Here is a 22,719-nt window from a genome sequence, read left to right on the forward strand (position 1 = left end):
TCCAACATAACTGTTAATAACATAAATAGTCTTAAAAATGATATTTTACAAAATAAGAAAAATTGTATATGCTAAGTAATTTATGTTAGTTTGCATATCCGTATGTTCTGTCAGTGCAGGGATGGCTTTGTAGAGTATAAGGTCTCATTGGCCGCCAAACATCATTATAATTTTGATTAATTAACACCCTTCTCCCCCTATGTTATGATACAATTTCTATTTTTTCGATGTACAGTTTAATACCTTCAGTCAAATCGAAACAAACTGTGAAATAGTCTTTTACTTTGAAAGAAAACGACCAAAGGTTCTAATAAGCCCGATAAGAAAAATTGCTTCAATTAGGGTACCACCATCCGTGAACAGTACCTCCTTGAATGTTTGGTCAAAAAATGGTTCTGGAAGCCATTGTTTCCTTTAAGCACATATGGATTTCATTGGAGAAGGCCGATGTAGTCCTGTTTTCACTTTACTTCTATTTTTTTATTTATGTTTTTGTTTTTTTTTTTTTTGGTACTCTTGCTTTCCCTGCTATCTGGCTTTACCTACTGTGGAGACTGTGTTTGTAAGATAGAATTAGAAGTTCTGTATGCAGGGCAAGAAAACCCAGGACCGATTGCCCGGGGCAAGTTGGAAACGTGACAATAGGATTTCGGTGACCCGGTGGGCAAGTTAATTGGTCTCACTAGTCTGAGTCTGAGTAAAAATGTTAGCTCGATGAATGATTTAAGATCGTCCCCGGATTCCCATGCATATTGGCAAGAAATATTTAAGTGTGTATTTCAATTTTTTTTCCTGCCCTAGTACTATGGAAGTGTTAAATGCACCCTTCACCCGTACCTGCTTCGTTTCCAATTATTAGTTTGTAATATATTGACATATATCTCGCGTACCCCTGTACAAGATTCTATAATAACGATAATAGTACCATATAATAATATATAATGACTATAATAGTTTAGGAATGAACGCTCTTGTAAAAGTTTTAATGAAATGTCAATTTTTAAAAACAAAAATACGATCGTATTCACAAGGTCTGCATTTAGAATGCCTTGTTCTAAGTTTACAAAACTTAGTGTTTTAGGTAAAACACAACAGTGCAGATTGCTTTTTTTGTTTGTAAACAGTAACCTCGTTTCCATTGGCCTCAAATTTTGTCTTAAATTCGACCAGTACACGCCACACTCAAATACAAGCTGGCTACATGTACATTTAATTCAATTGTGCCACTAGACCAAAGAGATTGAAATAATTATGAAGTTCATACAAGGCTAAACCTGCACATTTAAGAGAATTATGGTGTTACTTTTTACATATATATACCCTGCGAAATTTCATTTTTAGAAATTGGAAATGAACTTCTCGGGTTATACACAACGGCTGTATCTGAGAAAAGCGGCTGCATGAGATTAATTAAATATGATTACCTATCAGGTAGAGGCCTAATAATATTATGGAGCTAATTCTTTCTCGCATGGCTATGTCGTAACATTTAGATGACTTCAACTGTCGGTAAGATTTCACTGACTCCCTACTTCTCGATATCCATGCCAGTAATGCAAACGGCCACTTGTTAGTTTTACTTCATTTCTTCACTGAAGCGGAAAAAAAAACAGCCATCATATGCGACCAGACCGTTGGACCAGGCGTTCGACATTCAACGCGTTGTTGTTTTGAGCGTGGTAACCACGAACTTATGTGTGTTTAAGATACGTGAAGTGCATGCGCTACCATGAGTTGTACGAGTGTGGAGGTAGATCCTTAGGAAATATACTGTTTCCAAAGAGATTCTTGTTATGATGGAATCTAGCCTCTTCCTGGCGTTCAGTTAGTTTTTCGCTCGCCAATTTTCGCGCTGCGCCCCAAATTAACTGAACGCCTGCAAGAGGTTAGATGGAATCACACATGGCAGTCCGTAATTGAGAGTTGTCGTTGCCTCTGTCTTACATTCCAGTGAAGGCATTCCGCCAGACTTCCAAACCAGTCGGCTATTTGATTATCACTATTTACACACGGCACAGGATAGATGGACGTCGTAATATGGATACTGAAAAGTAGAAACATTCAGAGAAAACGTTTTCTTTTGGAAGTTAAAAACTGCAGTCAGTTGAAGGTCGTCTGGTCGCCTTACTAGTTATGGTAGGTCGTAACTATGCAAGTCCAGTTCTATTTCGTGCAGCTTGTCTCGCAACAATGTAAGTGTCTTACTGCAATTGCATGGTGGTAGAACTATAGCAACCGACTTTTATAATTATACTGAGTAGACATTTCCGTCTACATGGAAAATATATAGTACATCCTATATTATGTGAACACAGGCGACTGAAAGCCGAGAATCCTAAAACTAGAAAAGAATATTACTTTTCTTCTACCATCTCGCAAGTTAGCTGAAATCTGTAAAAGGCCAAAAATAGCAGGGGCTTGCGGTACGTTGAAGTGTCTTTTTTGGCGGGGAAAAATTCCACAAGTGAAGTCAATGGGTTAAGGGCCCATTAACCGATTCATGCGCGCGCTCGCGCGCGTAGCTAAGGAGGTGAAATTTCACTTCCGGTCACTTACGTCAGCCTGAGCGCGGAAAATAAAAACAACTCAAAAACTTGCAAATTTGCTTACATTTTAGAAGTTTTTCATTGTGTTTCGCAAAATGCAAAGTAAAAAAAGTACAAGCAAAGACAAAACAAGAGAAAGACAGAAAAACAAGAGCAATAGAAAGAGAAAAACTAACTCCGTGTGGCTTTGTTTGATCTTACCGAAGTGCGCTGGTAGTGTAAATTGCGCACGCGCTGATAGGGTAACTTCCAATAGATATCGCGCGCACTTCCGGTTTCTTTAAATGCTAAAGGAAACGCGGTTTTTCATTAAATTCAGCCTTTTTCGACGAATTTCGATTAAAGCCAACGTTGGCAACATAGCTATGTATTCCTTTTTCGAAATCATACTTTTTTCAGAAAATTACGAATTTTTCAATATTTTGAAATGCTCCTAAAATCTGACCTTTTAGAAATTAAACAAAATCGATGCATAGCGTAATGAGGATTTAAATTAAAATACTAAATCAATGAAAAAAATCCCGGGAAAGTAATTTGCCTGGGAGCCTTTGCATTTTTTCTGTATTAGTCACATGACCATGGGCGTGGCCTGATGACGTCATCACTGGTGTTTCTGATCAGGAAAAAGTTAAAACACATGAAATAACTCTGAACTAACTAAAAATGATGAGGTTATATAAGACTAAATTTCCCTAGCAACGGCTCAAAAAGATCGGTTAATGGGCCCTTAAGGAAAGTTAATTTTTGGTGGCCTTGCTTCTGAATTTGGACATCAACATTGTAGACGTATACGAAATCTTCAAAAACGTGTGCATTTTGACGAGCGAAGCATTACAGTTAACAGTGAATCATGAAGGTAAATCAATCCTTACCTATCTCCTAGGCGAAGTTCTTGACGTTTTCTCCCGTCAAAAGACGTCCATGCAGAGCTTCTGCTACCCGAACTAACTACGATCTAAATCAAACAAAATCAGCTTTAAGATTGTGATAATTAACACATCTCTCAAGAAGACTTTGAAACAAAAGCAATGCTCCAGACGAATGTTACCGCCACTAAGTTCTTTATATTAATCACCAAGCTACCTTGATTTCTACTCCGGCAGGAAGGATGATTGGCCTAAACGAGAGGGAATGCGGACAGACAGGGGTCACTAAGATGGCAGCCACGCTGGGGTGAACCATTGAAGCTCCTGCGGCTACTGCATAAGCTGTACTACCAGTTGGAGTGGACACGATAAGACCTAGAGTAATCAACAATGTCAGGTTTATGACAAAGTACAATTACGCGCTACGACTACGGAAAGTTGTAAATGGGTGACGATAAGAGCGACATGTGGTCTCACACAGGACATTGAAAGCATTTTTCAGTTAAACGCGAACACTGCATAAAGCAAGTCTAAATAATCAAATGCGACAAGATTACGCTAGTCTTTGTTGTACCGAATATGTACTAAATGTGGGCGACCATAGATTTCGCACCAGTTCTTTTTAACAAATTGTTTGTCAAACGATCAAGAACTTATTTTACAGACAATAATTTAAATTATTTTTCCTCGTCCAAACGTCAATTTTCTGAAGACGCCAGTTGTTTATCGAAGAATTGCATTTGGTTACTGGAACTTATCAGGTAATGACACTAGATCAGTTGGCATTTAATATAACGCATTTAACAAATCGACCAATAAGCGCGCGAGAATTCTCTCAATTATCATTTATGGAAAATCTATTTTCTCAACTTAATTCGCTTTTTAATGATTGGTTGAGCATAGTTCACAAAATGAAGCAGAAAAGACCAAAAAAACTGGACAGATTGAAGGCAATGCATCTCACCGTCTCCTTGTACAGATGTGATGTGATGATCATTGCAATATATTTCCAAGTTTGTAAGATACGAGGACGGACCACGGTCAACAACTACTTCGTTCAAAACCTGTTGAACAACACCGCATGCAACAACTACATCAACGATTTACACACACTACAAAATAAGTTGAATAAGCTCTACTGATAACTTTGTCAAACAATCCTAACGTCTACTCTTCAGGCGTCTTTGCATGTGTGACTTAAAAAAACTATTTGACTTTGCAGTGTTTTGGTACAACAGGCTTGGGGACTGGGAATACACCCGCGACAGTCTTGGGATACCACCGCTAACCAGCAAATAGTAGTTGTCCTCCCCATTCCCACCTCCCAAATCAGTGTTGATTTCTATTCATCCAGCTACACGACATTTCATTACGAAGGGAGACTCGAAAAATTGAAATTGAGCACAAATGGATTTGTCCCTTGGTACTATTTTTTAGTGTCCTGGGAAATCTTGTCTTGCATTGTAGTTCTTCGTATGCAGTTGTTAAGAAAACAACAACAACAACAACAACAACAACAAGCATTGTCAAGCTCCCGTTATAAAAAGTTTAGGGAATGAAAGCAGATGAGCAAAACTACGTTTAGCGTCTCCTCGCTATTTTTGTCTCTTAGAGATTTAAGATGGTAAGCCACTGCAGCACAATAGGCCCTTTGCACGATCCGGTCACATGGTACAAAATCACACAAAGGGCCTATAGCATCAACAGAGAGCCTTGTCACAGCGTACCGCGACTAAGCGATCAAACAAAGTAACAAAAGAAAGGTTAACTGACCAGATAACGTGACTTCTTGTTTTTGCTTTTGTCATCCTTGTCACGCTGTATAAAGTCACACTGTAGTCTACTCCTTAAGGTTAAGCACGCGTGACCTGTGAATGGTATACAAGAAATCAAGCAAATAAGGAACCTGAGTCGTGTGTTTGGATGTCATTTATTACGTTTTTCCTCATTAGTACATGACTTTGCGTAGAGAGGGAATCATGTCAGATATGAAATTACTCCAAACAAGTCAAGAGCTAGTCAAACTTACCTCATGGTAAAAAGGTTCAGCTCGTTGGGTGTTATTTTGAAGCGAACGGCTTGTGAAGCCAAACCTTAATTGCCTACCACACTTCGCCTACGGAATTCGTCTCAATTTCACCAATGTTCCAGCCTCCTACGCACACGTTCTTTGGAGTCGTCACGTAATCTCCCATTGCGTGGCGAGCCCAAAGAGTGTCTGTGCGGGAGGCTACCAATGTTCTTACTTTGTTCGTGTTTCTCTACTTCCGCAACCTGTTATAGTCAGTATTCTTTCGAGTTAAAGGTGATTCTGTACACTCCCAATAACTTGTAAATCGCTTCCTTAACGTCTCAAAACGTGCACCTGTATTTTTCATTTGTACAACAGCTACATATCTAAGATACAAGAAACCAAACTCACCTTCTAAAATGTTTGTTACTTTTTCTCGGAAATCTTGAAACCTAAACGACGTTAGGAATCCTAAAGAACCGAGATGAAATGCCATAACAGGAGGGCAGCTGAACTGTGGAGGAAAAAACACAACTTCAAGTACGGTTTAGCGTACTTGCAGCCTGGATACACGTTGCCTGAAAAGACCTCTGTGAAATGGACAATTAGGAATGCACCCTTCCTCGTCTTTCATCACCAACTCCTAAATTAACTATGATTATTCATTTCGAAGAGATCGTACGGGCGACAGAAATTATCAGTCGTTAGTCACTAAACGGACAGAATTTCGGCGACGATTAACCTCATATAAAAACGCTGTAGCGAAATGGAACGACTAGAATCACAACACATTACAATGGAGTGAACAACCAGCCCTCAAAAGTATTTTATCAAGAGTTAGGTCTTCACTTAAAATTTCTTTTTAATAACAACATTTCTAAATTCTTGCAATTTGCGAACTTCCATTCACTGCTTCTTTATTTAAATTCAAATGTACCCAAAACTTTAACCGTAAATTGTATCCCAGGACTCGCGGGATGCAGAAGTGTTTGAGTTGTCACTTGTTTCCTTCCTTTATTTTTGACTGGTTAATAGAGTTTTGTTTTGCTTCGAATCTCGATGATGTTGGCTCAATACCTCGGAATAACTTTAAGTAATTCCCCTGAAATAAAACTGTCTATAGATTTTCGTTCAAATTTTGTCCACAGAATATTTATCATATGAGAACTTTAATTATAAAATAAAAGGGGGGGGGGGGTGCCCATGCTCGTTAAGGAGCAGTGAGACATTGAAAATGTCCCATTTTGGCATTATTTAATGCTTATTACAAGAACGCATTCCAAGTTATTGTAAAATCTTTGTGAGCCCCGACTCATGAAAACACGCCTCAAACTACAGTCAATACTTGTGTCGGACACAAAAAAAAAATTTAAGTTTGATTTTGAAAGACAGCTGAATCCTTGTTAAAATATTGGAACCAAATTGCTTGCCACGGCTATCAAACTGCAAAATAGAATAGACTACAGTACAGCTGCTATTTTCCTTATTTCTTCAATTTTCAGCAATAGAAATCAGATCAGTCTTTTCTCACGCAAAGCTAATGATTAGTTGATTAAACAACTGGAAAAAAATCGGGGTGCCCGAGCTCGTTAGTGAGCTATAGCCATTTTTCAACTGACAGAACTCAATATTAAGGCAAATCCGCCATGTTTTCATTGTGCGCGTGCACGAGCGCGCGCCAGTGGCGCCATAAATTATGCGAAGTAAGGATGCGTAATGCAAATGTGAGGAATCACCTTAACATTCTTTCTCCCGTTCGTCCAATCTTCCTGGTTCCACAAAAGACCAATAAAATCAACACGACAAAAAATATGCTTACCTGAAACAGAGACGACGCGTGCAAAAGTGTACCGTCCCCTCCCATGCAGACGATGAAGTCAATTTTGTCATCAAGCTGCTCGCCTTTACGAATTTAAAGACAACAAGAAACGTCAAAGTCTATCGATCTTTTATCACTTTTTGGCTAAGCTAAATCTGTGGTCTTTGTGATTGTTGGATTGCTGGTACGAGCGGGGGTAATCGATATGAACTCTGTTATGTTCTAGAACAATCAGAGAATATTGGCGTTAACTATTCATGCCTTTAAAGTTTCTCATTCTAGAACCATTCTGTAACACGATTTTTGTTTTCCATAAAAAAATAACAATTCACCTTCTTTGAAAATACAAATTTGCGACCTGACTGCTGCAAACTTTTCATCCTTAAGCACCATAGGATCATCAACAGCTGATGATTCCGCGTATATCACCATTTTTCTCTCCTGCAAAATAATACAAATGTCCCAGGAATTAATTTACAAACAAATTTTATGGACGGGTTAAAGCTAAATCCAAAACACGGCTAGTCTAGTTGTAACTGCTGAATGAGCCTTAGCTGAAGTTCAGGGCTGAGTTGTTTGAAGGCCGGTTAACGCAAACCCAAAATTAAACGTTAACTGAAGTATTCATTATTCTTGTATAAAAAAATATTTTTCACTGCTTATGCTTTGTTTAGTTTGAGACTATTTAAACTCAAAACCTGAAGGACACATAATATAAACAGAAAACCTCACCGAGAAATTACAAAACTGAAATCAAAATTTTCACACTATTGTCGTGATATTGATTTCTTTTTATATAAGAGTTTCGTACTACCCGTGTGAAAATATTTTCAAGAAATTTTTTTTTGACTTTTTTTTACGGAAAAAAGGAAAATGGACACTGATATCGCTTTAAAACAATTCAGACGTGCAGGAAACATGACTTACTTCTATTAGCCATCGCGTGAGTTCTTTGAAGCACTTAGTAACTTCCTGGTCCAAGACTTTTTTTATTACTAATACATTGAGAGCTGGATTGGCCCAGGCCAGGAAATGTTCTGAGGGATCTACATGGCTGCTATAAGAACAAAGAGGAGAAAACAAAATAATTAAAAACGTTATCAGAGTGAGTGCTATCCGAGTGCATCATCGTGGTCATTCTATGAAAACTGTTTGACTTCGGATTTTCCGTATTCTTATGCATATATCGTTCAATATTGGCACCCTTCAAAAAGGCGGAACCCGGTAAGATCCGGTTTCTTTTGCTTGAGTTCAGCTTACAAAAGCAACCTTCCAAAGGTGCTGATCAAAAGGACAGGAGAAAACTTGCATGTCTCCCTAGGGCCCGTTACATTTCTTGAGAGGAAACAATGTGCTCTAGTTTTATTTGCTTATTGTTATTTTTGTTTCATCTACACTGATATATTTTGCAGTCTATTGCACGAAAGACTTCGCGGAAAGCCTTCGGTAGGCCCAATATAATCATTACAAATATTGACATGTTACTAAGAAATAAAAGACTGCTGTGCTGATGCCTTAAAAACAACCCCTAACTAAGGGTTCATTCCGTATCCACTGGTATCCGAAGTAGCAAAACCTGAAGTAACAACATCTTAACAGGTTACAAAATTTCTATGCACCGCAAAACCAAGTGAACTAATAAGGCGTGAAAATCTCATGAACGACTAGGTCTAATGTATCTTATTTCAGTTTTCGAATTTCAAGAAAGGAAAAGAATATCCAAGGAAATGACGTGGGGTTATACAAGGCTATTGCCAGTTGGGACTCGGGCTTTTTGGTCACCGCAAAGGACCCAATATTTTAACATAATTGTACGTCTCATACGTCAGTCTAATAATTAAAAAAAAAACCGTTGCAGTTCTCGAGGGAGAACTGCAAAACGTTTACCAGCTGTAAATTCACAAGGCAACCCCCTATTTTAAAATGACACGAGCTTAACAGTAGAACTAACTCACTTCCTAAGCTGGCAGTCCTCAGTTGTACTCAAGTGAGTGTAGAGTATGAACAAGCTGTACAGTGCATGGGTTCGCAACTGTTCCGCCACTATACCCCATTAGGGAGCGTGTTCACAGGCCAGGAGAGTAACACTGGCGATATTACAAAAGGTACGATGTACTCAGACTGAGCACATCAAAGGAAATTCAAAAGAAATTACATTCCACGCAGTTCTTTCTTTCACCTAACAATAGTCGCGGGCAATAACAAATAGTTTTGTAACAAAATCCGAGTCACGAAGCAAGATCGTATGAGGACCCGTGCTTTCCAAACAACCCTCTCCTTCAATACGGTTGAAAGTTTGACTAGTAAGTGATACCAAACTTCAGCCTCACATGAACAATAAAACAGTTATTATTATTAAGTTTTGTTTTTGGCAAATTATGTCAACGATTTTGTTATTTCCATAATTCTGGGTCAGGTTGCACTGAGAAGTAAATTTAGAACCGTTATGTCAAGAGCCATCAGATAGTTGTTGTTTTAAGTTTAACTGTTTGAAAAAGTTCAATTACAAATGAATAAAACTATTTACCACTGTGAGTATGCCTCCTGCAAGTTTTTGTGATTCAGATCTCGCGGAGGGAACTCAGACTTGCCACTTGGTTTCATGCAAGAATGAACACATCTCCATCGACAGCTAGAATGTTCGTGTTTCCTGCAACATTTCCTTCCAGAATGTATCTTAACACACGAACGAGGCAACAGGCAAAAACGAGTCGACGGTGGAGATTCCATAACCAAGATGTTTGAAGCTATTCAGATACTCTTAAAACGCCAAGTCCTTACACTCTTTCCTTTTGAAAGACGAAATCACTTTCAACAGGAACTACACCAAAACGTATTTCCTTTGCGTAACGTGTGTCGAATCATGCTACAGAACAACTGTGATGAAGATTACTGGCGGATAACATACTCTGTTTATAAGACTCCATCCTTACGACATGTCGTGTCCAATATTGAAAACAATAAACGTGAATGCTCTGGGGAGTATATTGTTATGTATATTCAAAAATCGAGCAACGTAAATATTAATGTTCGTTGAAGTGAGAAGTTAACATGTAAAAAAATATATTTATATCCAAAGAAGTGATGTTTTTTGGCGGATTCGTAATGACGAAACTTGACAAACACATTCATTCTAATGTGTATGAAATTCATCTCTATGTATAACACCTAGTAAACTGTACAATGGCCAAAATTCTACGATAACAATTACAGAAGGTAGCTCACGCTAAACTTAATGACCAGACTGTGTCACGGTTTGGAATACACGAGGCTTTCTTTATCGATCGACATATTGCACCGTCCATGGCCAATTTCGAAGTATGACTCGGTGTAGGCAAAAATTTACCTCCCGCTGCAAATTGGTTATTTTCCAGCGAAGCTCTCAGGTACTCTTAATTTACACTGTCAGCTTTTCTCCGTAAGATATACCAGGAGCCCATAAAGATACTCACTCAGAACTTAAAGACGTTGCAATACTTACAAAAAATGCATAACTTAGATTTCTACAGCATACAATACGATGGAAAATTCATTTTTCAAAAAAGCGAGGAGTTAATACAGTAGAGCCCCCATAAGCAGCCGCCTTCTGGAAAATGGGAGGTGGCCGGTTAATGGGGGTTCGTCAGGAATCAGCATTAGGCATAATAGAAACGTCAGTTTATTCAAATACAAACACGCTTTGAGGCAAGTATATGGAAGAACTTGAAGACAATAATAAACGTGTGTCTCAATGTTGTTACTTGTGATCACTTACTATCGTTTAACAAAGGTTCGACTGTATGTCCAAATTTAACTTTGCTGCGTGTATGTTAGTCTCGATATCTTTCACGAAAACTGGATAAAAGGACTCAAGTGTTTCCAAACAATGACTGCATGTACATGTAGTTGATGACCGTTCTAATGCAGCAACAGAACTCGTGTTAAACCTCATCTTACACTGTACTTTAGCTGTTAGATAAAGCTATCCTATTAGTACTTCACGACCCTATCCACAACCTCCTTACCCCGCTCCCCCCCAAAAGAGGTTCATTCATAGCTTGTTTCTCTGGCGTTTTCAAGCCAATATCTTATGTGTGGCACTCAATATCAAAATTAGTGATGTTTGGACGATTTCTTTTGTTTAAACAATAAACAGACTACTAAGGCAGCAGTGCTTAACTAAATAACACAAGTAAATTTTCATTTTTAAAAAGGTCACTAATCGTAGCTTAAAAGAAAACATTCCCATTTTAACAGGAGTAAAAAAGGCTGAGATGACCAAGTTAGCCTACAGGAACCAGGAGGATCTATTCTAGTTTATTGCGTTTATTGTAGACGCAAAAAAAAGCCGACAGGACTTTAGCCCAAGGTTTACGTCAAAGACGTTAATTAACAAGGCTTATGATGACAGCGATAATCTCACGTGAGATCAATAGGGTTCAGTGGATTGACCACTAGGTCGAGTATTCCTGTTCTTCATTGGGCGGGAACGATGCATCTTTAGTTGGCCTTGTTGTTTGAATAGTGCCCTAAGTACCGATAATTTTGGTCTGACAATCCTTTCAAGTTGTTGTTTGTTGTTTGCAACAGAACAAGAAAACAGAAACAAACGAACAAGTAAACAAACAAGCAATAAAGAACGGTAATGACCCGTTTTAATCCTTAGTGACTGAAAATTTAGAGATGACGTTATCGAGACATCTCTAAATTAACTCGCATGTTTACCGCCTTTTCGAGAAACGCTCTGCCACAAACGCGGAAACGCGTGGGCGTCAAACCCGAAGGGTATTATGGGTAGTGACAGTTTACCGCTGCTGATTGAAGCACAAACCGCAGCTGAAGGAAGTACAAACCACGAAAACAGGCCATTCACTATTTTTACTTCAATCACCCCGAAACACCATGAACTTCGATCAACCAACGATAAACTAAATGTACGACAATCAAGGTTGCTTTTCGGCATTGTCGGGGATGCCTTTGAAGGCATCATCTTAGGTTTTCGCCATACAGATGGATATTACCGAGTCGACGGTGTGTGAGGAGAGAGAATTAGATAATTAAGTACGTTTTACATCTTCGCTTTCGCTGTCGAAAATATAGAAATCCAACATAGATACACTTGTTTTAGTTCGTTTTGCATTTCTGAGTTACAGGTTACTGTTCCAGTTCATTGACCGTAATGGACACCTGCTAGTTTGTTGTGGGATCATAACTGTAATAAGCGTTCAACTGTAATTGCTACCTGCGATAGTCTTTTGTTAAACTGTTATCTACCTGTGTTGTTTTGAAAGTTATTAATCTTGTAAACGTTGAATTCCGTTATAGCCAATCGAGCTTTCTGAAATGTATTAGATAATATTTAGTTAAGAATTTTTAATAGCTTTACCTAATCCTTTAGAATTGCGCTTTCGGCTTAAATAGTCGTGCCTTGTGAGGTATTCTTTGGTTACATTCTGGCTGCATTCCGGTTATGTTCCGGTTGCATTTTGGTTGTGTTCTTGGATTAAAACGATATCGTTGGACCTAAGTTCTGAGTGCTGTTGACGTCTCTCAAGGTAATTCCCTGTAACAGATCCGGTACTGATCCCCGCAGCAAGAGAGTTTCCCAGGTTTTTACAAAAGTGCTTTCCCAGGCCAAAAACCTATTATCACAGGTGTCGTGCGCCAAGCTCTCTTCATTTTCATCGTTCTTCTGCGTTCTTGTGTCTATTAATTAAACTCAGTCTTTGTCATTTTATGCTGGTTTTATTGGCTTCTGCGGTTTCTGTGGGTAACTCGTATATTTTCCGCATTGAAAAAAAAATTCCGCATTGAAAAAAAAATCCGCATTGAAACAAAAAAATGTGTGACCCGAACGAAATTCATATCGAAACGAAATATATGTACAGAAGGAATGGCTCAGTCAATAAAACGAAAATACCTGAAGTCGCAAAATCAACAAAATCAGACCAATTAATTGCAACAGTAATCAATGTTCAACGACGATGGAAGCTTGATGACGTTCACTACCGCAACAATAAATAATAATAAAAATATAATTGCTTCACTATGAAAACTTAAAAAAAAACAAAACAAAAAGAACAAAGAGCATTGCGAATATGACGACTGCACCGATAAACAAAGATGACTAAACTGTGGGGAACTGAGATGCGTCGATTACGACTTGACTCAGTCAAGAGAGCAGAATGAGTAAATATTGTAGCGTCAAAAACATCCATGGCCCTTGTTTATTCATATGCACGTTAGCATAGACAAAAATTTTCATAACTGGTTGCCCAGATTTTGTGTCCAACAGTGATAAAAAATTCATCGGAGATCGACACATGCAAAGTGGTAATATTTGAGCAAGATATTATTTGAGAAATGAGTAACATGTACCTATACAACGTCATAAATGAAAAGATTATCTTAGGTTCGTTTACCTTATGGTATTCCAGGGTCCACTCGAAACCAGTTGATCGGTTTCATTCAAACGATGCATCATATGTCTTTCTACACAGCCTGTCTTAAGCTCCATTCACCATTACACATATCTTAGTTAAATCCGAACTCATCACACTCGAAACTTCCTGTAAGTTTGGTACACATTTACTTGAGAATTTAAGAGAATCAGTAAGCAAAGTCAAAAGAAGATCAAGGTAACTTACCTTGATCTTCAACTGACTAAGAGTAGCTTTGAGGAATCACCATGGAAATTCGCTAGTTTCGATGCTTCTGAGAGCAGAATCCCGCGCCAGCAAGGGCCAAAAGACTCACAAAATTTGGCTAAGTTCAATAATTGCCAAACAAAATGTGTTTAAGATGTTTACGTCGTACTTCCATTTTGCACTTCAAAGCAATATGGAAGATTACGAACTTTCTTCATTATCACAGTGTAAATGTTGATAAAAGAATCGCTCGCCAAATCATCCAGTTAACTGCAGTACAAAGATATACATGTACAAATTTCATAAAGAAGTTAATTGGCACAAGAGAGATAAATTATATTCGTATTGTCGGCATTGCACTGGAACTAGGTTGTAACTGAGGCTAATGCAGGTATTCCCCTGCATGAGCCTCCACTGCAAGCTAGTTCCAGTCCAATACCGAGAATACGAATATATAAACAATAGCCTCCATTTGGCGCGGAAATATGCTTGGATATTTGTCCGGGGACATTATCTGTTCCAAGAAGCCAACGGTTTCCGAGAGCGTAGCTCGAGGAAAATTGTGAGCTTTGAGGAACAGATAATGTCTAAGGATAAATATCCGATCTTTTTTTTTTTTTTTTTGTCTAATGGGGGCTCCTTCAAATATTTTTCGCAACACGCAGGATTTGAAAGTTGGGGAATATCACTCGGACATTCCCCAGTTTTAGCTGGGGCATATTCAGTCACGTGACGTGTCTAGACCAATCGCGTGCGAGCGAAAATATTTGATGGATTATAATAGACCATAGACTGCGAGAAGCGCGTGGGGAAACGTGCGCGAGTAAGTAACAATTGGTCACGGTTTTACTTCTAATCGGCTGACAAAGTAGCGCAAGATACTCAAGTGAAAACCGCTCTATGATAGCTGCAATAAAATGCCATCAGACAACTTTAGTTAACAGCAAAAAGAATGTATCTGTAAAGCAATCCGGGAACTTCTGCTTATTTGAAACCAGACGTAAACCAAAAATTTAGTCATTCAATTGCTGTTTCATTTAAGGCTCCTACTAATAATCTTTAAGATGCGTAGCTAGATAAAAAGTCTAGAGAAGACAAACTTTCATGCAATATATAATTCCTACCGGGGGGAGGGGGATGTTCTCCCGTATTACCTACACGTATTATGCTGCATGGGAACTTCATGTGAATATGGTTTTTGATGTGTTTTGGTCTGAAAGTAGGTAAGTTGTAAGAGATTTTGCCATTGTGACTATGTCTTGCAGACCAAATTGAATAAAAAACTCAAAACGGGCGAGATAAAGAGCAGGTTGACATAGGGTCAGGTTTTTGAGAACGAGGAAGCACAACCCCACCAAAATTACCAGCCGAGGTTTCCTTGCCTTCCGCCATCTTCTGATTACAAATATGTTACTTGCTGCGGAACGACCTTAAGGTGTGACCGTGGGTAGAGAGAGGAAAATCCAGACTGGGTCTTGGAAAATAGTATCAAAAGTAATTCTATTGACAACGCTTGACCTGGCTTTCACACTTGTTCCTTCTTGAATGCTAAATTACCTCTTGAAAATGCATTGTTGTCTGCTCAAAACTTCTATTTACTTAATCTGCACAGTGATGCTGGAATTGAAGTGGGTTTTGTATTATCTACAGATGATGCTTATATTTATTATCATATGCTGGTGAACTAGCTGGTGAACTACTGTAGTGCACCACCATAGCTAAGCATACATTCACATTAAACAGTTGTATTGTATTGTATATGCAGGTGCACAGCACTCACTGATAGTTTGAACAACAGTAAGTAGAGGAAAAATCTCACATCTTACAATATGGGGTTGGGTTATTTGCCACACAAAAGAATAAATGTGCAAAAACGTATGAAAAAAAACTTTCATTGAAGTGGAGAGGAGACCTACATGTAAATGATTAAACTAGAAAGCTGATCCATCGTAGGTGGTTAGTGGCTTCCTCGAGTTATATACCAGTAAAGTATGCATGTTAACTATACATGTACAGGGCCCAAAGATAAAACACTGAAAATAAGCTAAATAATACACATTACAGACCAGTAGGAAATTATCCAGTATCACTCATAATGAGCCTTAAGTGCATTTTTGAAAATGAATCTGAGTGGTGATTTCATTGTCGAGCGAGTTATCAAATTTCAGTCCTCGTCAAAAGACAGAAAATTTGTTAATCTTAGTTTAATAATAAGGTACAGGATGGAAGGCATTGAAACTGTATTATATTACCCTATTTTCAGTAACTTTATCCCCGGTTTTCATTATAAAACAAACCTGCAATGAGTTTCACCTTCCCACAGATGTCCTTTCCTTCCAAAGTTGGGCATTGGTTGAGGAGGATTTAATGATCTCGTCCTTGGCCTTGCTTCTCCAGCTCTGAAAACAAATTAAACTTATATAAGATTATCATTTTGACAACTATAGAAGTGATTTATTTATAAGTAAGCCATCTTTAGCACAGTTTTCAATTGAGTGTTGTAAAACCCAAAACCAAACCAATTATTTACCAATTAGACTACTCAGCCAATCTCAAACTGAAGTCAAACCAAAACCAAAACCAAAACCAAAACCAAAACCAAAGTAATTGCTTGATTACTTTCACCACTCAATTGAAAACTACTTTTAAGTCCATGTTTATAAGCATACATGTATGTAACATCAATATTCACACATTTTCAGTACTAGTTTGGGTTATGATTAACAATATATTTTTCCCTGAACAACTAACCGAAATAAGTCTTCAGTTAATGCTATGATGAGAAGTATATATGAAATAATTCATATCTGAAGTGCAGTTGTAGATGAAAGTGAAGAATGACCATGGCAGTAAATTTTCCAATTTAAGCAATTGGAAAGAAGAAGCCTGAAAAAAATCATTGACCAGGTGGCCCAGAGCTGGCCTGGCTCATAACTGGCTTACTGCCTGTTCCCTACTCAGCCAAACAGCTAAAAGATGAACTAAGATGAAGAGTTCTTGTAGAAAGGCTGCAGGGATGAGAGAGTTGGAAGGTTGGGAATTTTCATGACATGGAATATAGACTGAATTAATTACCAAAACAGATAGATCACAAAATAAAATTCCCTGACAGTGACAAATGGCTAAAACAAAACACTGTATTCATTTGGCAAAAGAGATATATGTAACTTAATAAATTTGATGATTTCCACTATATTTTCCCATCAATGTTTGTACTGTTATTGGAATTAGTTTATGCAGGTACACTCGGTGACAGTGGGTTGTACATGTAGAAGTGTATTTTGCAAAGCAATATATGATGTTGCTAATTTAAACAACTTAGCCATGACAGTCATTGCCAAAATACACAAAACCAAAATTTCAGTCTACATTAATTTATCAACAGTATACCTAATAGTACTTATTGCACATCTTGAACTATCAAAATAAAAATTATGTTGATATTATATATTCTTTGACAATAATTCATACAGTGTGTCAGTCTAACAGTTACAGCAGTTGCTGGAGAAAATGTTAATGTCAATCCCATACAACATTTTCAGTCAATGTAACCATTTTAGCAGCTGGGATGAAATTCAAATATTCTGACTTGAGTGTACTTGTGTATGGCTAGATATGATAATATTGGTCATAGCTATCACAAATTTATATAATTTAGCTATAGTACAGTAGGTAAGGAATATGTTTTTCTTTGTGTTTTTTTTTTTTTTTTAAAGAGAAAATGATAAGGGAGATGTTGAAGTTAGGCCAGAATCTAAAAGTTACTGAGGCCTAATAGCAACCAAGTAAGTTGTTTCAATAAGAGCACTTGTCTAATGTCGTGGAATGCGCATCACAGCTAATCCTTGTTACGATAGGAAAAATAAAAAATAAAACTGTGGTTTTGCTGTAAAAGACTAAGTATGTTTGATCAAGTTATACATGTATGCATGTACATATAAAATATTTAACTGTTTGAAAGGTGCACATCATGCGTATATATTAGGCTTTATTCTGAGACCAAAGGCTGGACATTACATCTGGTGTTACATGCCATGTTTGAATTTCCCTTTTTATTTTATTTTCATTTTCTTTTGGTGCTGAATATCTGACCAGTGCTATCTGGAACTAAAATCCCATAAATTTTTTTAAAAAAAAGGCTTGTTAAAAGCTCTATATATACACATACATGTAGTTTAAGTCTTGTAAACAATTATTTATTACAAAACAGCAGATGAGAAACCAAACAAGAAATAAAGAAATGAATGAACTTAAGATGAAACAAACGAAAAGACACAGCTGCCCCCTCAAGCAGATTTCAAGCATTGCAAACTGACAACCTGTTTCTGCACTACATGTCAATTGGCCCCAAGAAAAATAGCACACACTTGCTAATAGGACCCTTCATCATAGCAGATGCTGGAACTTAACATGACTCAAACTTCAATGTAGTATCTATGACAAGACAGGTGTCTCTTAGATCTAGGTTAAGGGAGAACGGTTGTGTAATCTTGAAGGAAATTTTCAAGGTTCAAATGCCATGTTCATGTTTTGTCAAATTAATTTACAATGCACAATTAACAAAGTTTATCAAAGTGAGACTGTACTAGAAGTGAATCGACATCTTCAAATAAGTGATGTACACTCCTAATTGCTGCACATAAGTTTCAAACTTTGAACAATCACTTATTTATGTTGGCTTAATACTAGCATTAAACAGGTACTATTGATTCTTGTGGGCAGATCACTTCATTTGACTTCTCAGTAACCAACACCAATTGCAGTATGTCAGGATTAACAGTACATGACATCACAAGCAATGTTTTCAAACTATGACACCTTAGAAAATAACTCTTGTTGGTGATTGTGAACAGTGTATGTAGTAATTAACAGATTTGAAATTCGATACAAAAAATAGCTAAATGTATATATTCAAACAATACAAAATGTAGAAAACATGCATATATTTGCTTTTTTTTAAAAAAACAAAAGTTGATTGATTTCAACTTATTTTTGAAATAAACTTTTCAGAAGGTGGCTCAATACCACAACCATATATTTTCATAAATTGCAAAACAAGTGTTATCTCTTTCTTGTTAATAACTGCCAACCGATCGTACCCTTGGGACTAATCAAAAGAAACTCTTAATTAAAATTCCATTACTCAATATCACCAGCGAAGATTATATTTTGTTCCACTGTAAAAAACTTAAGTTGTTTAGTAATTTGGCAAACAATGCATGTAGCCTTTGCAACAACTTCGTACCAATATACTTAAAGTAAGTCCACCAGTGTAAATATCAAGTCTGATCTATTGCCAGCTGATAATTTACCGGTGCATGCCGGCTGTGGTGAATTCGCGTATATACATGTACATCAAGAACTTTACGGGAACGAAATTCAGAACATTGGGCACAAACCAGACTTCATAGTTCGATTACCTAATTTCAGTTTCAAGGTTTGGTTCTGTACAAAGTTTAAAACTTATAGCTTCATATAATAATACAGCAAGCCTTTTATTTCGTTCTCTGTTTGTACGGTAAATGAATACAGAGATCTGAGGGATATGTGACGACAGATTTGAGATCAACCTTAACTGCCTTAACATTAACCTGCCACTCTGTATGCCTGTTAGTTCTGTTCATTGTAGGGTAGATATGGTGAATGAATATCAAGTGAAGATGAAGTACCAGCTCCGGTACTGTAATGTGAACCTCGTTTGAGTGAGTTAATTTAGTCGCGCACAATAAGTGAGCTCATTCTGGCTAAAGCTGCTTGCGAACAAACTAAACAAAAACTCACCCAGGTCGATAGCATCCATTGGCATTGCATACCATCCACGATCTACGTTTTGTCAGCTGACCAACTGAGTCTTTGCCATCATTTAAACATGATTCCATTGGGGAAGTAACTCTCCTATCCATTTCAAAACACAAATTGCTGATTACGGAGTCAGCGTGAAGTGGTGGGAGGACTGGGGCTACACAGGCGCCAAACACCAGGAAAGGGTAACGCAATTCTTGTTGTCGTGTATTGCTGGAAATGAAAAATAATGCATAAATCATGATAAATAAAAAGATCAAGAGATCATGACACAAATCCCTCTGAGTTCTTAGTTTCATCAGATGTAAAATCCGCTAAGAACCTGACGTTTCACAATTTTCTTTTCCCCGCTCACAATGGTTACTTGCATTGTGATAGAGCATTCACGCTGAATTTTAATACTAAACTGTTTGCATTGCGTGACATTAAAACGGCGGCCCGAGAGAGTCCTCGAATTAGAAATGGTTAGGGACCGTTCATTTTTTATAAGGTAGGGGGGGCTGGTGGGATTTGGGGGGGGGGGCATGCGAAAAAAAATGGCTTTCGAGGGGGGGCCATCCCAAAAAAATAAGGGAAAAAGGGGGGGTCACGTGAAATATTTTAGTAAAACTTTAAAATGGCATAATGTTTGAATATCAAAAAAATTGCTATAGAATAAACATAGAAGGCAGGATACAAATTTATTACAAACTTTCCTTCTGCTTTAAAAAAACGTTTGGCGACAAAAAGCATTTGTAGCTACTGAAAAGAAGTATTTAACACTGTTATTTTCGAATGCAACTTTCACCGGCACTCATCTTCATCTCCGCTGTCGTCGAGTTCTTCGTCGCCGCCTGTGCTGCTATGGGAGTCTCTTTCACCAATGCTGCAAGAAGCAGCAATGCTTTCCGTCAGAGTGTACTCTTCAGGGTACATGAAAGTGTAAACATAATCTCTGACTTCCCGCTCAAGGTTGGTGGTGATTTTGCTTCTTGCAGCATTGGTGAAATAATTCCCTTCCAAGAGCTGGGCGATGTATGGCCCATCTCTTCTAAATATCGACGTGGCAACATCCTCAACTTTACGACACTCTTCCGGGACGGCCGTTCTAGGAGGGTACACAAGGCATTGTGGAAGATCATTTCCTAGCGGGTTTCCAACACAGATTCCATAACCTCGTTGGACGTTGTTTTCAGTCCGCTTCCTCTTTCTTTCATTTGACTTTCTGCGGTTTTCTTTTTTCCTCCTCCTTTTGTTGATGTGCTGTTTGAGTATGCCTTTGAATATGCTGTTATAATTGCTCTTCTTATTTTCTAGTGCTTCCATGTCCTGCGTGACCTTCGTCAACTTAGCTTCTGTATATTTGATCTGTTTTACATTAAAACTGTGGGCAAATTCTTCGCCCTGCTTTAAAGCAAGCCCATTGGACTGAAAGAGTGTGGAATCGTGTTCCTTTACATCTTTCAATATGACATTCAACTTTTCCACCATTGCTCTGTGCTCTTTGATGGAGAAGTTTAGTTTTCTTCCATCACTGGGCTTCAACTGGTACCCTTGCATGGAAAACTCACTCGCCCGTTCTGAACAGCCATCCGCACCTAGAAAAATTGCTTCTTTTGCATGTCAGATGTCAAACTGCCTGCATCGTTCAGCTGTAAACCTTTTCTTAAACGACTCGTCGCTTTCGCCATTATTGCGCATTTTGGAATGAGCCTCTTTCATGATGCTCATGTAGTAATGCGCTCTTTCCCCGATTGGAGTAACAATATAAAGAAGAAAGAGCATGGAAGTGGCAGGCTGGTTTTATCTGACCCAGAGAGCGTTGCTCTATTTGCAGATAAGTTTATTCTCAAATCAAAGTTTGTGGTGGATTATCTTCAGCATCTTGAAGTGCTGGAATTTAAAAGGAAAAAGAGAGCAGAAGAAAAGGCAAAGTTAAGTAGGGAGGAGGATTATCCATGGACTGAGTTGTGCGAAGGTCTAACCAAGCTTAAAAAGCTACGTGTTCCAGAACTAAACAAGTACTCAAACCACCACGGGCTGAAGCAGCATTTGAAAAGCAGCAAGAGTGAGAAAGTAAAGGCAATTGTAAGACATTCATGCTTGTAGCAGAAGAGTCCTCTCAGAGCTGGCCAACCAACGCTGAGAAATGCCAGGACATTGACTCTGGGGGAGAAGATGACTCAAGTGACGTCATTCTTGCACTCATCAATTCAGATGAGGAAGATGCCAATGAGAGGCCAAATGCCACACGCTCAGGGCGAGCCATAACTAGGAGATCCGAAATTGACTTCTCTTTCTTTTGATTTGTTTTTTAAACAACAGCTCTCTGTCGTATAGAGATTGTAAATATTGTCTTTATAGTGAGCACAATAACGTGAAGTAGGGGGATAATAGAGAAATATTTAAAAAGTTGAAATCTAAATATTGTTTGTTCAATTTTTTTTTTTGGGGGGGGTCATCCCAAAAAATGACCGCTATAAGGGGGGGCCATGTGAAAAAATTGGTAAGCTGAGGGGGGGTCATGCGATTTTTAAACGGTGCTTCCCAAATCCCACCAGCCCCCCCTCCCTCATAAAAAATGAACGGTCCCTTAATAGAGGGGAATGGTTATGACACTCGACAAAGTTCTTTGTTGGATGTTTTTGTTCTCTTTTTTGGCCTCAACCGTGTACAAAACACAATAGCTGTTTACTAATGACCGAGGAACTAGCCAAAAGAAATGTTTTGATTACGTAACTCATGCGTAGTGTATGAGCGCAAAACAAAAGATTGTGCACGGTCGTGGACCTTTCAACATAAATCTTGGCTTGATGTTTGCTCCTTTGATGTTTGCCGGGCTTCATAACCATTTCCCTCTATTGACTATGATTAGACGAAGTAGAGAGTGATAACGTTTTGTTGTTATATATTAAAATGACAGATGTTTCAACAACAACAATAACTTTATTTACTTGTACATTCACAGTTTTTATTATTTTTTTTTTTCGGCAGCTTTACGGCCGCCGTACATGTATAGTGATACTAGGGCCCTTCGAGGGACACCAATATGGCTTCTCCAAACAAAGCG

General features: G+C 38.1%; 1 protein-coding gene across 3 annotated transcripts; it reads right to left on the bottom strand.

Moving 5' to 3' along the window:
- Window positions 1-465: 465 nt before the first annotated feature.
- On the bottom strand, window positions 466-19,969 carry LOC145481654 (NAD kinase-like). 3 transcript variants are annotated; one of them, XM_081460179.1, is made up of 11 exons: window positions 19,650-19,969; window positions 16,166-16,267; window positions 8,170-8,296; window positions 7,575-7,683; window positions 7,243-7,325; window positions 5,835-5,937; window positions 5,186-5,280; window positions 4,377-4,476; window positions 3,630-3,787; window positions 3,419-3,501; window positions 466-2,044 (listed from the first exon to the last, which is right to left on the bottom strand). In XM_081460179.1, exons 1-11 carry the CDS (start codon window positions 19,967-19,969, stop codon window positions 1,897-1,899), a joined length of 1,428 nt encoding a protein of 475 aa, XP_081316305.1. In that variant the 3' UTR covers window positions 466-1,896. The 3 variants fall into 3 exon arrangements, with proteins under 3 accessions (XP_081316305.1, XP_081316304.1, XP_081316307.1); XM_081460178.1 differs by having other exon boundaries at window positions 8,170-8,299; XM_081460181.1 differs by lacking the exons at window positions 16,166-16,267; window positions 19,650-19,969 and adding an exon at window positions 9,770-9,972 and having other exon boundaries at window positions 8,170-8,299.
- Window positions 19,970-22,719: the final 2,750 nt, after the last annotated feature.

This window comes from Orbicella franksi, chromosome 3 (genome assembly GCF_964199315.1).
Source record: "Orbicella franksi chromosome 3, jaOrbFran1.1, whole genome shotgun sequence".
Lineage (NCBI taxonomy): Eukaryota > Metazoa > Cnidaria > Anthozoa > Scleractinia > Merulinidae > Orbicella > Orbicella franksi.

Bases quoted from the DNA above. Each gene is read 5' to 3' on its own strand.
- LOC145481654 (XM_081460178.1), bottom strand. From the start codon at position 19,969: ATGAAACTAAGAACTCAGAGGGATTTGTGTCATGATCTCTTGATCTTT. The intron at 7,684-8,169 runs GTAAGTCATGTT...ATTATTTTGCAG, and splicing joins TCACGCGATGGCTAATAGAA to GAGAGAAAAATGGTGATATA. The intron at 3,502-3,629 runs GTAGCTTGGTGA...TGTTTGATTTAG, and splicing joins CTGCCGGAGTAGAAATCAAG to ATCGTAGTTAGTTCGGGTAG.